General features: G+C 46.7%; 1 protein-coding gene across 1 annotated transcript in view; it reads left to right on the forward strand.

The window, feature by feature from the left end:
- TXLNB (taxilin beta) overlaps positions 1 to 14887 on the forward strand; it is a 269051-nt gene that overhangs the window by 95951 nt on the left and 158213 nt on the right. Inside the window, exon 3 of the mRNA XM_073575698.1 lies at positions 12368 to 12459. Coding sequence (XP_073431799.1) covers positions 12368 to 12459 — 92 coding nt within the window. The remainder of the gene's footprint in view (positions 1 to 12367; positions 12460 to 14887) is intronic.

Below are 14887 nucleotides of genomic sequence, written 5' to 3' on the forward strand. Positions count from 1 at the left end.
TTTTATATATAGAGACTAGCAGAATAGCCCGGCGTTGCCCGGGCATAGTAACTAACTGTGGTTAGTTATAACAAATTATAATGATTATATTGCACATAAAAACATTTCACATCATATATTCAGCACAACAGATTTGCAACACACATTAACTAAACGATTACCCAAGTATTGATAGTATTTTATTTTAAACTCATTCAAGAGCCTTTTGATAAACAACATTTTTGGTTTTTCCTTTCGGTGCAAAGATGAACAGATTTTTGGCAGTTCCAACTCTTGAACAGGCCACGTAAAGTTGACCATGAGAAAAGCATGGAGATTGCAAATTGATCGCTACTACTTTCAAGAACTGTCCCTGAGCTTTGTTAATGGACATTGCAAATGCCAGTGGAAGTGGAAACTGGAGGCGTTTAAAATCAAATGGCAAATCAGGTGGAATGAGTGGATGTCACAATCCATTTTTGGATCTGTCAGTTTGGGCTGCTCACATTTAAACTTTTTTCCTTTTTGGCCATCGGGGGTTAATGTCAGTTTTTTCCCCCCGGTAGCCGCTGGTGTTACTACAACTTTAGTTAATCTGCTGGTGGGTTTTTCCCCCTGGTGGCCGCTGGAGTTACTGCATTGTGATTAATTATCTTTGCAGGTGGATGCCACTCCCACCTCCCTTTATTAGGCCACCTGGTGCAGCAACTCAGGTTGGTGATACTCTTTCCTCTTTGGAGATCAACCAAGCTGGACTCAGGAGCTGGCTGTGTGCTGTTAACTTCAGCTATAACCTCAATCTGGTGCCTTACTCTGCTGCTCGGAGCATTGGCTGCAGAGAAAGCTAAGTTTTGATTTTTAGTTTATTTAACCCTTAGGTGTCTGTCGTATCTTTCCTTGTGTGTTATTGGTGTAGTACACTTTTTCCCTGTCTCACCTCCTGGGGAGGGGGTTGGGGGTTTAGCTCAGGGCTAAACAGGAGATAGGGACAGGTTGGAGACTTGGGCCTCACTACCATTAAGTGTACCCCCAAGTTAAGGAAAGTCAGGGCACCCCCTTTAGACTGAGGGGCAGTTCAGGGGCCCTGGTTCCTCGTCCCGTCTTCCCACTACTGCCCCGTGACAGTGGAATTCTTGGAATGAAAATGTCCTCTCCTTTGGCACATTCTGCTGCTGAGCAGTATATCTAATACTTTCCTGTGTGATACAGTCTGCTGAGCTGTGTATCTAATCCTATCCTGTGTGATACTGTGTGCTGAACCATGTATCTAATCATCTCTTGTGTGATACAGTCTGCTGAGCTGTGTATCTAATCCTATCCTGTGTGACACTGTCTGCTGAGCTATGTATCTAATCCTCTCCTGTGTGATACAGTCTGCTGAGCCGTGTATCTAATTCTATCTTGTGTGATACAGTGTGCTGTGCCATGTATCTAATCCTATCCTGTGTGATACTGTCTGCTGACCTGTGTATCTAATCCTATCCTGGGTGATACTGTCAGCTGACCTATGTATCTAATCCTATCCTGGGTGATACTGTCTGCTGAGCCGTGTATCTAATCCTATCCTGTGCGTTACTATCTGCTGAGCTGTGTATCTAATCCTATCCTGTGTGATACTGTGTGCTGAACCGTGTATCTAATTTTATCCTGTGTGATACTCTCTGCTGAGCCATGTATCTAATCCTATCCTGTATGATACAGTGTGCTGAGCCATGTATCTAATCAGATACTGTCTGCTAAGCTGTGTATCTTATCCTATCCTGTGTGTTACTGTCTGCTGACCTGTGTATCTAATCCTATCCTGGGTGATACTGTCTGCTGACCTATGTATCTAATCCTATCCTGGGTGATACTGTCTGCTGAGCTGTGTATCTAATCCTATCCTGTGTGATGCTGGGCTCCCCCTGCAGTCTGTGTCAGAGGGTGGTCTGTGTCAGCTCGGTAATAAATTGTGTTATGTTCAGCTTTACAGAAGGACGATTGGTCGCCCTCCCAGGGCTGTGGGGTACTCGGTACCGGGCCGGTCTGTCAAAGGGGAATGTCACAGCAGCGGTGACCCGGTCCGTGGCCCTGGGCACCCATGTAAAAGGGATTAAGTGATGGAATAAAGTTTATGAGTGAATGATTCGTGACGCCACCTGTGGTGTTCGGCAATGAAGATGTTAAGCCGATGCTGCAGACAGATCCTCTGGGACAGATGGTGTGGTGTAGCTATGATGTTGTGGCCCTCCACAGGTAGGGCAGTAATCCCAGGGCAGTGAGGATAGGTGTTGAGGAAGAGGGTGTAGTGTCTGGCACAGAGATGTAGCCGTGCTGATGGGGTTGCAGGAAGAAGGCAAGGACACAACAGGGTGCAGTTTGTTTACCTTTACTTTGCTTGGCAATTGCAGTCCAGGGTCCAGATTACAGATGGCACAGGAGCTGGCTAGCCTGGAAGCAACTTAGGAATCTCTCTATGCAGATGTTGTGTGGTCTCCTTCCTAGTGCTTATTTTTAGGTACTTGCAGTACTGTGTTACACTGAAGTTCCACTTGCTTATTCTCTTTAGAACTCCCTCGTATGGCAGACAGCTGTAGCCTTCCTCTTCTGGCTCACACGTCGCTGTTGTGCCTTCGAGTCTTATGTGGGAATAGAGCATTTACAGCTTCCAATTCCTCCAGTTTCTGTTGCAGGACCATCAGTGTCCGTACAGCCTTGGAGACCGGGCTCCAGATCATGCGCTATAGCTGGGAATGAGCCTGAACTCTCTGTTCAATCTCCCAGCTCTTCTCCTCCACGTCCACACACGTTGCCCTCCTCACACAAACTACTAATTTCCCCTTCCTGGCCCCCAGAGAGTAGCTCTTCCCCCAGTTTTGGTTCAGAGCTCCCTCTGCTGACCTGGAATGGAAACTGTGTTGTGTGTTGTGGTTAACTGCCAGAGAGATCCTTTATTGCTTCCAAGCATGACATCACACTCCCTAGGAGGAAGGCAATGCCACTGTGGCGACCATACTCCTGGGGGCGCCACATTCCCCCCTAGTGCAATTCAGTACTCTCGGACTGAAGAAGAAACATGTAAACATATAAACGATTATAAATATAACAAGATTTCCAAAAGTGAAAAAATACAAAAACACAAAGAAAAGAAAAACCCAAAGCTCAAAAATAGTCCTGATGACGATTAGTCCAAGCGTCAATGTCCATGGTGCAATTCCTGAGCAAGTTGGTAAACTATTTACGAGTAGAGTTTTGACCACACATAGTCCTGTGGCCCAACTGTCCATTGAAACAAAATAAAATATCCAAAAAGCCTTACAGAGTCTCTGTTGGCACAAAACTTGAAACGTTGCATATTTTCAAATTAACATTTACAAAACTTATCTATATGCGGAACCTTAGGGGTGGAATACCTTGGGTACTACGGACAGACCTATGTATCACTGGTGTGGGTAAACTGGGAAGTAGCCGTCTGCGAACTCTTAGACTCACTATGGGCACGACAGATTCACCACTGGCAGGGCGAAGATTCTCTGACTAAACTGCTGGTGTAACATCTGCTGCCTGAACTTCCTGATTTTCAGAGTTGTCTTGAGTCTCTGCTACTTCAGTTGCAGTAGGCTGGGGAAAGATTAGGACAGGAACTGCGATGGCTTGATCCATTCTTGTCCAGTTTGCAGGAAATTCTCCAAGTACAGTGCTGACCTTTTCTTCTCCTTCCTCTATGGGCTGAAGGTTGTTTTCTTCTTCCATTCTGTCCTTTAGCTAGTCAGGGCACAGTTTCAGATGATCCCTCGATACTGCTGATGAGGTTTCTCCTCCATCCTTACTGATAAGGCACACTTTGGTGTTGTCAAAGTTTGATGGTAAGACGGTGTAGGGTTCAGCTTCCCATTAGTCATCCAATTTATGCATCCTTCTTTTCCTCTTTAGGACTTATTCTCCTGGTGACAAGGGAACTGCAGGTGCATGTCGATTGTAGTTCTTTTTTTCCTGTTTTTGTCTCGCCTGAGCTAGACACTTTTCTACACACTTTTGTACTCTACGGTACTGCTGCTGCCGCTCTGTATCCCAGTCAGCATCTGGTGATGTTACCTCAGGTGTCAGGACTCCCATATCCAAATCAATAGGCAGCTTGCCAGGCCTCGCTCTCATTAGGTAGGCTGGAGTGCAGTTGGTGGAATTCACAGGAATGTGATTGTAGAGGTCTACCAGATCTGGTAACTTCTCTGGCCACAGGTTCCTCTCTTCCAAAGGCAAGGTCTTCAGTAGGTCGATCACCACCTGATTCATCTTTTCACACATGCCATTGGTCTGTGGATGGTACGGTGTTGTCCTGATCTTCTTGCAACAGTACAAGTTGCAGAATTCCTGGAACACTTCTGCCTCAAAGTCTGGACCTTGATCTGTTAGCACTCGCTCGGGATATCCATGTGGTCGTCAAAAGTGCTGCTGGAATTCTCTGGCTGCTGTCCTGGCTGTTTGATCCTTGACAGGCACAACTACCAGGAATCTTGAGTAGTGGTCAACGATGGTAAGAGCATAAATGTAGCCTGAACGGCTTGGAACCAGCTTCACATGGTCCAGGGCTACCAACTCAAGTGGCTGTTTGGTTATTATTGGCTGCAAAGGAGCTCGCTGGCTGTTACGGTCCTTTCTGCGCACGTTACATTGTCCACACTCCCGGCACCAATTTTCAATGGCTTTCCTCATACCAGCCCAATAGAATCTCTCCCAGAGCAAGGCCTCCAACTTCTCCATCCGAAGTGTCCAGCTCTATTGTGGTATGCTTCCAAGACCATTGATGCCTCCCTCTTTGGGACTACCACTTGCCAGACCAACTCATGAGTGTGGGCATTGATACTCTTCCGGCATAGCTTTCCCTCATAGATGAACAGCCGGCCTCTTTCCTTCCACAACTGCTGGGTTTCTTCAGGAGCATCTGGATCTGGGCGTGAGTCAGCTTGTGACAGTAGCTCCTTTACCAGACGGACTGCGGGGTCGCTATCCTGGGTTTCTGCCCAGTCATGATGAGGCAATGGATTTAGGGTGGCCTCTTTCACGATAGACCGTCTGTTTCTCACTCCTTGGGCACGTTGGGCCGCAATTGGCCGGTGGAAGGCAGGTAACTCTATTTCTTCGAGTGCCTCAGGGTCTTCTCCTGCATCTGGCAGATTGGGCATTCTGGACAGCGCATCAGCATTGGCATTCTTGTGCCCCGCTCGGTACTTGATGGTGAATTTATAGTTAGACAGCCGGGCCATCCATCGCTGCTCCAGTGTGCCTAGCTTTGCAGTCTCCAAGTTAGTCAATGGGTTGTTGTCCGTGAAGATGGTAAACTTGGCTGAAGCTAGGTAATGCTTGAATCATTCAGTCACAGCCCAGACTATGGCGAGGAACTCCAGTTTGAAGGAACTGTAGTTGTCAGGGTTCCTTTCAATGGGACGAAGCTTCCTGCTGGCGTAGATCACTCTTTCTTTGCCATTCTGTACCTGTGACAGTACCGCTCCCAGTCCCACGTTGCTGACATCAGTATACAGAAAAAATGGTTGGTCATAATCTGGGTAGGCCAGAACTTCATCTCCTGTGAGAGCTATCTTCAGTCAAGTGAAGGACCTCTCCAGTTCCTCATTCTATACAAATGTAGGACTCTTCTTCCTGGCTTTCTTGGGTTGGCCCACCAGAAGATTTTGCATAGGGGTGGCTATCTCAGTGAAGCCTTTGATGAACCTTCGGTAGTAGCCTACCAACCCGAGGAATTGACGTACTTCATGGAGGTTGCTGGGCTTCTGCCAGTCCCGGATGACAGTGACTTTGTCAGGATCCGGTGCCACACCTTCTGCACTCACTACATGACCGAGGTACTGTACCTTGCGCTTCAGGAGGTGGCATTTGGATGGCTTCACTTTCAGGCCAAAGTTGGACAAGGCTTCAAACACCTCAGCCAGGTGCTTCAGATGGTCTTCATAAGTCTTGGAGAAAACAATGACATCATCAAGGTACAACAGAACTGTCTTGAAGTTCTTGTGTCCAAGACAGCACTTCATTAGCCGTTGAAATGTCCCTGGGGCGGTGCAGAGCCCGAACGGCATGTAGTTGAACTCGCAGAGACCCATTGGTGTAGTAAATGCTGTTTTCTCCTTGTCTGCCTCTGCCACGGGAACCTGCCAATACCCACTAGTGAGATCTAAGGTGGAAAAATAGTTAGCAGTTTTAAGTGCGGCTAATGACTCCTCAATTCTGGGTAATGGGTAGGCATCCTTATGTGTAATGCTGTTAATTTTTCTGTAATCAACACACATTCTCATGGTACCATCTTTCTTTTTCACAAAGACTATTGGAGCTGCCCAGGGGCTACAACTGTCTCTGATCTCCCCAGCCTCCTTCATTTCCCGCAACATACTTTTGGCACATTGGTATTGTGTTGGGGGTATAGGCTGGTACCTTTCTTTAATGGGTGGATGATCTCCAGTGGGGATATGGTGTTGAACCCCTTTTGCCTTCCCAAAGTCTAGAGGGTGTTTACTGAATATCCGCTCATACTCCTGAGTCACTCGGTAAACCCCACTCTTTTGGTATGGAGGGGTGGAGTCAGTTCCCACATGCAGCTGCTGACACCACTCCTCTAGCTGCTTTACAGAGTCATTGTCCTCCACCTGGTCGGATGAGACCAAGAGCTCTGCTGCCCGTATTGCATTGTTACTGACAGTAAGCAGCTTAGCAACTGTGGCATACCGAGGTATTGTGGCCTCCTCCTCCCCACAATTCAAGAGGCGTACAGGTACTCTCCCTTTGCGGACATCAACTACCCCTCTGGCTGTCAGGACAGTGGGCTGGCTATCAGAGTACACTGGCTCTACCAATGCTTGGTAATCTTTTCCTCTGAGGCCTATGGCTGCCTGACACTAAATTAACATTTCACATCTGGGGGGTATCGCAATGGGGAAAGAATCACTCACTCTGACGCTGCCAATTTCTCCGCCAGAGAGTTCTACCTGCTGTCTTTGCATCAGGGCCTTGATCTCCTTCTGCAGGACTCGTTGTTCACTGGAACCAGCAGTCTCAGCCACCTGTTGCATCAAAACAATAACCTCGGCAAGACAATTTTCAATCACATTAGTACCTAAGGTCATCATTGGGTTACATTCTCGTCGATCAATGTCTACAACTATCAGACCTTGAGATTTTAACTCTACTCGCCCCACTTTAATAGTAATCTCTTTACATCCTACTTGCGGCAAAGACTGACCATTGCTGGCAACTACTGTCAGTTTATCACTTGGGCCGCGAGTAAGTTCAGAGTCAGCCCAATACCGCTTGTACAGGATATATGGCATAGTTGTCACCTGAGAGCCAGTGTCCAGCAAAGCGTTCATGGGGATGCTGTCAATCACCACTGGGAGGACCGGTCACCCTCCAACATACTTGGCTCGCCAGTTCTTTGGGCCTTGTGGTCCTACTCCTGTGGGTTGGCCTTCTGCCCCAGGGGTTGCTCGTTTAAATAACAGAACTTGCAATGTGGCCTGCCTTGTGGCAGTGACAACAGATGGGACGTCCGTTCTGGTTATAGCGATCGTTGTCTCTCCCTTGGCGTGGCGGGATCCTCTTCTTCCGTAGCCATGGGACATTCTCTGGACTGGAGGCCAGCTGGATCTTCTCCTTTGATGACACCTGCAGGGACTGCACAGTTTTGGCAAGTGCAGCCATATTTTTGGTCAGCTCTTGGACCTGAAGACGCAGTTCGGCAGAAGGGTCTTTGTCCAGAGTCTGTGCATCAGCCTCCACCAGGCTAAGAGGGAAAGATGCTGCTTCTTGATGGTATGTGATCGCTGGGCGCCTAGGGGGCGCCGGATGGCTGACGTTTGGTTCATGCGGCACCCGAATAGCCCTGTCTTTGAAGTCTGCAAAGTCTAGGTCAGGGTTTTGTAGGGCTATGATGCGCAGCTGTGCTCTGTGGGTACTGGATCAGAGGCCCTCAATAAATTGCTCCTTTAACAGTCTGTCTCCATCTTTCACACTGTCTGGGTCAATCTGCTTTATGGCTCGCAGCGCCTCCTGCAGGTTAAGAGCATAGTCCCGTATACTGTCCTGCGCTCTCTGCTTACACCCAAAGAATCTCATCTTTATTTCAGCTGCAGTACGAGTGTCAAAGGTGCTTCTTAGCTTAGCCAGAATCTTTTTAACAGTCTCTTTATCAGTGTCCTGCCAGGCTTTTACTTCCCTTTGCGCTGCACCAGTGAGCTGCCCAATAAGGATGTTCATTTTCTGGCTTTCAGACAGAGGATACACCTCAAACAAACTGCACAGTCTCAGGGTATGTGACTCACCTGAGTACTGCGGTAGCCAGGCCACTCCTGGTATATAGGGCATGGACAGCGGCATTATGGGGACTGCTGCGGTGGGCGCTGATTCTGGTGGCGCTGTGGAGGCAGCGCTGGCTGCTGGATGCAGCGGCACTATGGGAGCCGCAGCTGCGCTGCGCCCTGCAGCTTGTGGCGCTGTGGGGTTTGCAGTGGCGTCCGCCGCTGCGTCTGCTCTTGCTTCAGACATTTTCTTCCCCCTAGTTAACGTGGGCCAGGCCCTGGGTTGCACTGGCTTACCGGTTACCGCTCCTCCGGCTGGACGATTGGGGGGGACGCCGGGGCTGCAGGCCTCCGCTTCTCACTTCTCGCGTGCTGGCCTCTTCCCGCTCAGCACTTCACTTTTTCGCGCTTTTCGGCTGGCTCAGCCCATGACGGCCTGCCCCCTTGGTTTCCCACGCGCGCCAAGCAGCGGGATAATGGCGGCGATGGCACTGACAGTCTGTGGCACACAACACAGTCTCTGGCACCCAGGACCCGGGACACCGGGCTCCGTAAATCCTGTTCATGACGCCAAAATGGGTCGCCCTCCCAGGGCTGTGGCGTACTCGGTACCGAGCCAGTCTGTCAAAGGGGAATGTCACAGCAGCGGTGACCCGGTCCGTGGCCCTGGGCACCCATGTAAAAGGGATTAAGTGATGGAATAAAGTTTATGAGTGAATGATTCGTGATGCCACCTGTGGTGTTCGGCAATGAAGATGTTAAGCCGATGCTGCAGACAGATCCTCTGGGACAGATGGTATGGTGCAGCTATGATGTTGTGGCCCTCCACAGGCAGGGCAGTAATCCCAGGGCAGTGAGGATAGGTGTTGAGGAAGAGGGTGTAGTGTCTGGCACAGAGATGTAGCCGTGCTGATGGGGTTGCAGGAAGAAGGCAAGGACACAACAGGGTGCAGTTTCTTTACCTTTACTTTGCTTGGCAAATGCAGTCCAGGGTCCAGATTACAGATGGCACAGGAGCTGGCTAGCCTGGAAGCAACTTAGGAATCTCTCTATGCAGATGTTGTGTGGTCTCCTTCCTAGTGCTTATTTTTAAGTACTTGCAGTACTGTGTTACACTGAAGTTCCACTTGCTTATTCTCTTTAGAACTCCCTCGTATGGCAGACAGCTGTAGTCTTCCTCTTCTGGCTCACACGTCGCTGTTGTGCCTCCGAGTCTTATGTGGGAATAGAGCATTTACAGCTTCCTATTCCTCCGGTTTCTGTTGCAGGACCATCAGTGTCCGTACAGCATTGGAGACCGGGCTCCAGATCATGTGCTATAGCTGGGAATGAGCCAGATCTCTCTGCTCAATCTCCCAGCTCTTCTCCTCCACGTCCACACACGTTGCCCTCCTCACTCGAACTCCTAATTTCCCCTTCCTGGCCCCCAGAGAGTAGCTCTTTCCCCAGTTTTGGTTCAGAGCTCCCTCTGCTGACCTGGAATGGAAACTGTGTTATGTGTTGTGGTTAACTGCCAAAGAGATCCTTTATTGCTTCCAAGCTTGACATCACACTCCCTAGGAGGAAGGCAATGCCACTGTGGCGACCATACTCCTGGGGGCGCCACACGATAGCACCATAGAAATGATAAGAATAATAGGCCTCAGTTACCACAACTGTCAACAAGGAAAACTGTTGCTCATCGCAACCAATCACAGCTCAGCTTCTTTTAAACAGCTCTGGTGAAATGAAAGATGCTTAGTGATTGGTTGCTATATGGAGTTGGCGTGGCTGATATACACACACACACATGCACTTAATTTTATATATATAGATATATAAAAACTTATGATTTATTCTTTACATTATTTTTTAGTCCCCTTCAGGCACTTCAATCTATGATCATTTGATTGCTCATACTATGATCTGCAATACCACACTATTGCAGCATATAGTGAACATTTCAGTCTCCTATGGCGCTAGACCTACAACCGAGCTTCATAATAGGACCAAGATGACAACAATGGGTGTCTCATAGTAACCCATAAGGTCACTCACGATCGCATAGTAGAGGAACCAATGGGAGTTAGTGCACGCGATCACACGAGTGCGAGTCCATCCAAATGCTATAGTCATAGAGTGACTGTGATGTTTAAATGGCTAACAACGCGGCCATATCTTAAAATTATTAGCGATTCTTGTAATATTCTATTGTAATGACCAATCGTAAACCAAAAGAAGATTACATTACAAAAGGCAAACTGCCTTCAGAAAACAAAAGCTAGAAAAAGCTCTTGTCCCTCACTGGAGATATCGTCACATACTGTAGTTTGAACACAAAAACACAAATTAAACAAATGAAACCACCTTTGTTTCTTCTTGTCATCCACCTTTACAGATAAGGAAAGACTGAGGATAGCTGATGTGATGCTTGCTAATTCTCTAGTGGGAATTATATCCTTTCAGCAAGAAGATATCTTTCTATACTTGTCAGAAAAGCTATTGATTGCATATAACCACATTATAATCTATGGACTATTAAAGAATACATCACATCATGGCTACTTTGACTGCTTAGGTTTTCTAACATACAGTATATGAATAGGCTAACATACAAACTGAGTACAACAGTGAGTATTGTACATACACGACCATGTGCAATCGTCATATATAGCACTTAACTTCTAAAATATGTATGTTTTCCCTTATGCCTTAAAACCAATGGACCCACCAACTACCATACTCCATTTAAAGCACTGGCATCTTCTTATATGGCAAAGGAACTGTTAAAGGAGTTGTCATCTGATAAAAGTCTGCCATCACTCAATATGTCTGTAGACCTCTGAATCCTGACAGCATGTGGTATGTACACTGTCAGGATTCTCAAGTATTGCTAGAGAGAGCAAAAGGGTCATGTTTCCGCAAGTATGCCATTCACATACTGTACATGGGGTCACATTCTCAAATTCACTCAATTCACTGGCATTGAGGGTAGAGAAGCATATTTTGCACGAATGTGGGCAGAAGTATGCAAATTGCATACTTGTGGTCACTTGACTGCCTGCTTTCACCGACATTACCCATGCAATGCACACTGTCAGGATTCAGCAGTCTGCAGTCCCATACAGTGAGTGCAGACTTTTATCAGAAGATTCAACAAACCCTTTAATGTAAGTCTCAAGGCCCAGTTGTAACCCATACACATTTAGGCAATGTTCACATGTTGCGTTTTTGCTGCATTTTTTATCCAAATTTTCAGCAGCGTTTCACAGTTCCAACAAAGTCTATGAGATTTCAGAAATCTCACGCGCACAGATTGTTTTTTTTTCCTGACTGTTTTGTCGAAGAGCTGCATTTTTGTAAAATGCAACATGTCACTTCTTTGAGCGGTTTTTCAGCATTTTTCACCCAATGGGTAGTGCAAAAACACAGCAAAAAATGCAAGTATCAGATTTTACTGCGTTTCTGGTGCCAAAACCTGATGAAGCTGAATTACATTTTTTTTTTCGTGCACTAAACTTTGTGATCATCCACAGGAGATAAATGTATGCTGACAAACTTACAGTAAAAAAAAGTGAAAAAGCACAGCAAAAATCTTGGCAAACACACAAAACCTGCTTTTTTGATGTTGCTTTTTTATTGGCAAGAGAGCAGATTTTGCCTGCAGAGAAAAAAACGCTGAAAAAATGCAACATGTGAACACAGCCTTAGGCCAGCATCACACTACTGTGTGTGATACGAGAAACTCGCACAAGTCTCTCGCATCAACACCCGGCGCTACTGCTGGCACTCAGGACCGGAACTGCGACTGCATAGAAATACATGCTGCCGCAGCTCCGGTCCTGAGTGCCGGCGGCAGTGCCGAGTGTTGATGCGAGAGACCCGTGTGAGTTTCTTGCATCACACACAGTAATGGGATCCCTTTGAGCTGCACTCATATGTCCTTATTTACTTGACTACTTAATTTGAAGCGTAGAGCTTCCTTGCTACATATTTCTGATTTTGCATTGGTTCCTTTTAATGGTATGTAATGTGATAAGTTATTGTCAATTTAACTTTTGCTGCATCTGTAAATTGTAATAGTATTAGCCCATATATTTAAGAAATGTTATATTTTATATTTTAAGGTAAAGAGGCTGCTCTTCTGGCCCAAAGCCTGAACAAACTGAACACACCCGAAGAGAAGCTGGAAGCCCTGACAAAGAAGTATGCTGGACTGGTTGGTATTTTATGAAGGCTATATTCTACAATGCAGATTGTAATTCTAAAATTGTATTAACAGAAACATTTCTAAATGAATTTCTAAGATAAGTCAGGCTTTAGGTATAGTATAATTTTATGAGTACTTCACACTTACTAAGGGTGGTTTCACACGTCCAGATATTTCCAGTACCGGAAAACACGGTACCGGAGATATCAGTATCCGTGTGTCTGTGTGGCACATTCATGTGGCACACGAGTGCCGCCCTTGTGCCGCATCAGTACCACACGGACGGCCACCGGGGAAGTGGCATTACAGTAAGCCCTGTTCCCCTGCAGGTGGTGCTGAACGCGGCTGTCATTCTCCCTGCTCTGCCGGCAACAGCGCGAGCAGGGAAGAGCGAATGAAAATAAAACAATGTGGGGTCCCCCTTATATTTTGAACCAACTCGGCAAAACTAACAGGTGCGGGCTGCTATTCTCAGGCTGGTAAGGGGCAATGAACATGGCCCCCCCCAGCCTAAAAACAGCAGCCCGCAGCTGCCCAAGGTGACATTAAGCCCAGCTTTGTAATGGAGAGGTGTCAATAAGGCACCTATCCATTATTAATCCTATAGTAAGTAAAGGGTTAAATAAATACACACACAGTAAGAATAAAGTCTTTTAATGAAACAATGCACCACATATTTTTCCATCTTTATTACACTGCTAATCCCATCTTGAATCCCTTGACCTCCTGTAAAAAACACAGAAAAAAAAAAAGCATCATCATTTTCCCATGGTGCTGAGGTCACAGGAGTTCATGCCGCCAGCGAACACAGACTCAGTGACATCACCGCTAGTCACTGAGCCTGTGCGTGCTGTTTCCCATTCATTACCCAGTAGTTTACAGCCCGAGCAGTGGCATTAGCACCGCTCCGGGTGTAAACTGATTAACCCCCAGATATGGATTTATGCCATGGGACTTGACTGAGCGCCGGACAGGTCTGGTATATTGTTGTTTGTTGTTTTTCTCTTCATTTTTTGAAAGGAGATCAAGGGATTCAAGAAGGGATTAGCAGTGTAATAAAGAGGAAAAAAATGTGTGGTGTATTGTTTCATTAAAAGACTTTATTCTTACTGTGTGTGTTTATTTAACCCTTTTCTTACTATCGGATTAGTAATGGATAGGTGTCTTATTGACACCTCTCCATTACTAAGCCGGGCTTAATGTCACCTTACAATAGAAAGGTGACATTAACCCCTTATTACCCCACTTGCCACCCCTACAGGGCAAGTGGGAAGAACCCAACAAAGCTCCAGAATAGGCGCATCTAATAGGCTGCTGTTTTTAGGCTGGTGGAACCCATATTCATGGCCCCTTACCAACCTGAGAATAGCAGTCCGCACCTGCTAGCTTTGCTGGGTTGGTTCAAAATATAAGGAGGACTCCACGTCATTTTTTTTCATTCATTCTTCCCTGCTCGTACTGTTGCCAGCAGAGCAGGGGAGAATAATGACAGCCGCGTTCAGCACCACATGCAGGAGACCAGAGCTTACAGTAGCCGCTTCTTCCCCAGCGGCCGTCCGTGCTCCCAGAGGACAGTGTATACTGTTCTCCATGTGCACGTGTGCTGCACATGTTGCGGCCCGTGTGTCCTGGTCAAAATGGACATGTCTGTGTGTTTTGCACACAGACACACGGTCCTTGAAAACACGCTGAAATCTGCATAGACCCATTCATTTGAATGGGTCTATGTGAGTCAATATCTCTGGTACATGAGAAAACTGTCACTACACGTACCAGAGCCACTGACGTGTGAAACGGGCCTAACACTGTGCAGGTCAATGTTACCTTCAAACAAACCACCTATACTTGTACAAAGTCAAGTCTGACCTGCAGTGCAACATGCAACACTTGAAAATTTCTACTTACTCTGTAATCATTGGGTTTAACACCCAAGAACACATTGAGATAACCTTTTCTCTTTACCTTCTACTAGTTCTCCATTAAGCTTACAGTTTTACAGAACTAGAACAAACAGATCACTTTCCTGGTGAAAGTGCTGCCAATCTCCCACCATCCACAGATCTCCAACTTCCTCAAAGTTGAAGTCCTGCACATCTCACACTAACTCAGATGCATATCTTCCTAAGATTGAAATGTCACCCAGTCTCAGCTTCCCACGAAGCTGAAGTCATGTATAGTCCATGTTTTATAAGCTATATGTTACTCTTCTCTCTCTGCTCCAGGGTTGGGCCCTGCTCCCATATTCTAAAGCCACCTCTCTTTGCTGTGGTCTGTGTCAAATTTTTCAGTTTCCCCGTCGCCTGAAAAGGCCTGTGACATCAGCACTCAAGGCCTTTTATTGCCAATTCAGACAGCTACTCTATGTGTGTTTTGAGTATTCAGTAAGATTTATATCCAGTTGCCATGTTGTTTAGCATCCCCATCACCATTTCTGTCA

This window comes from Dendrobates tinctorius, unplaced genomic scaffold, assembly GCF_039654945.1.
Source record: "Dendrobates tinctorius isolate UK_male_01 unplaced genomic scaffold, ASM3965494v1 ptg000046l, whole genome shotgun sequence".
NCBI classification, from domain to species: Eukaryota; Metazoa; Chordata; class Amphibia; order Anura; family Dendrobatidae; genus Dendrobates; species Dendrobates tinctorius.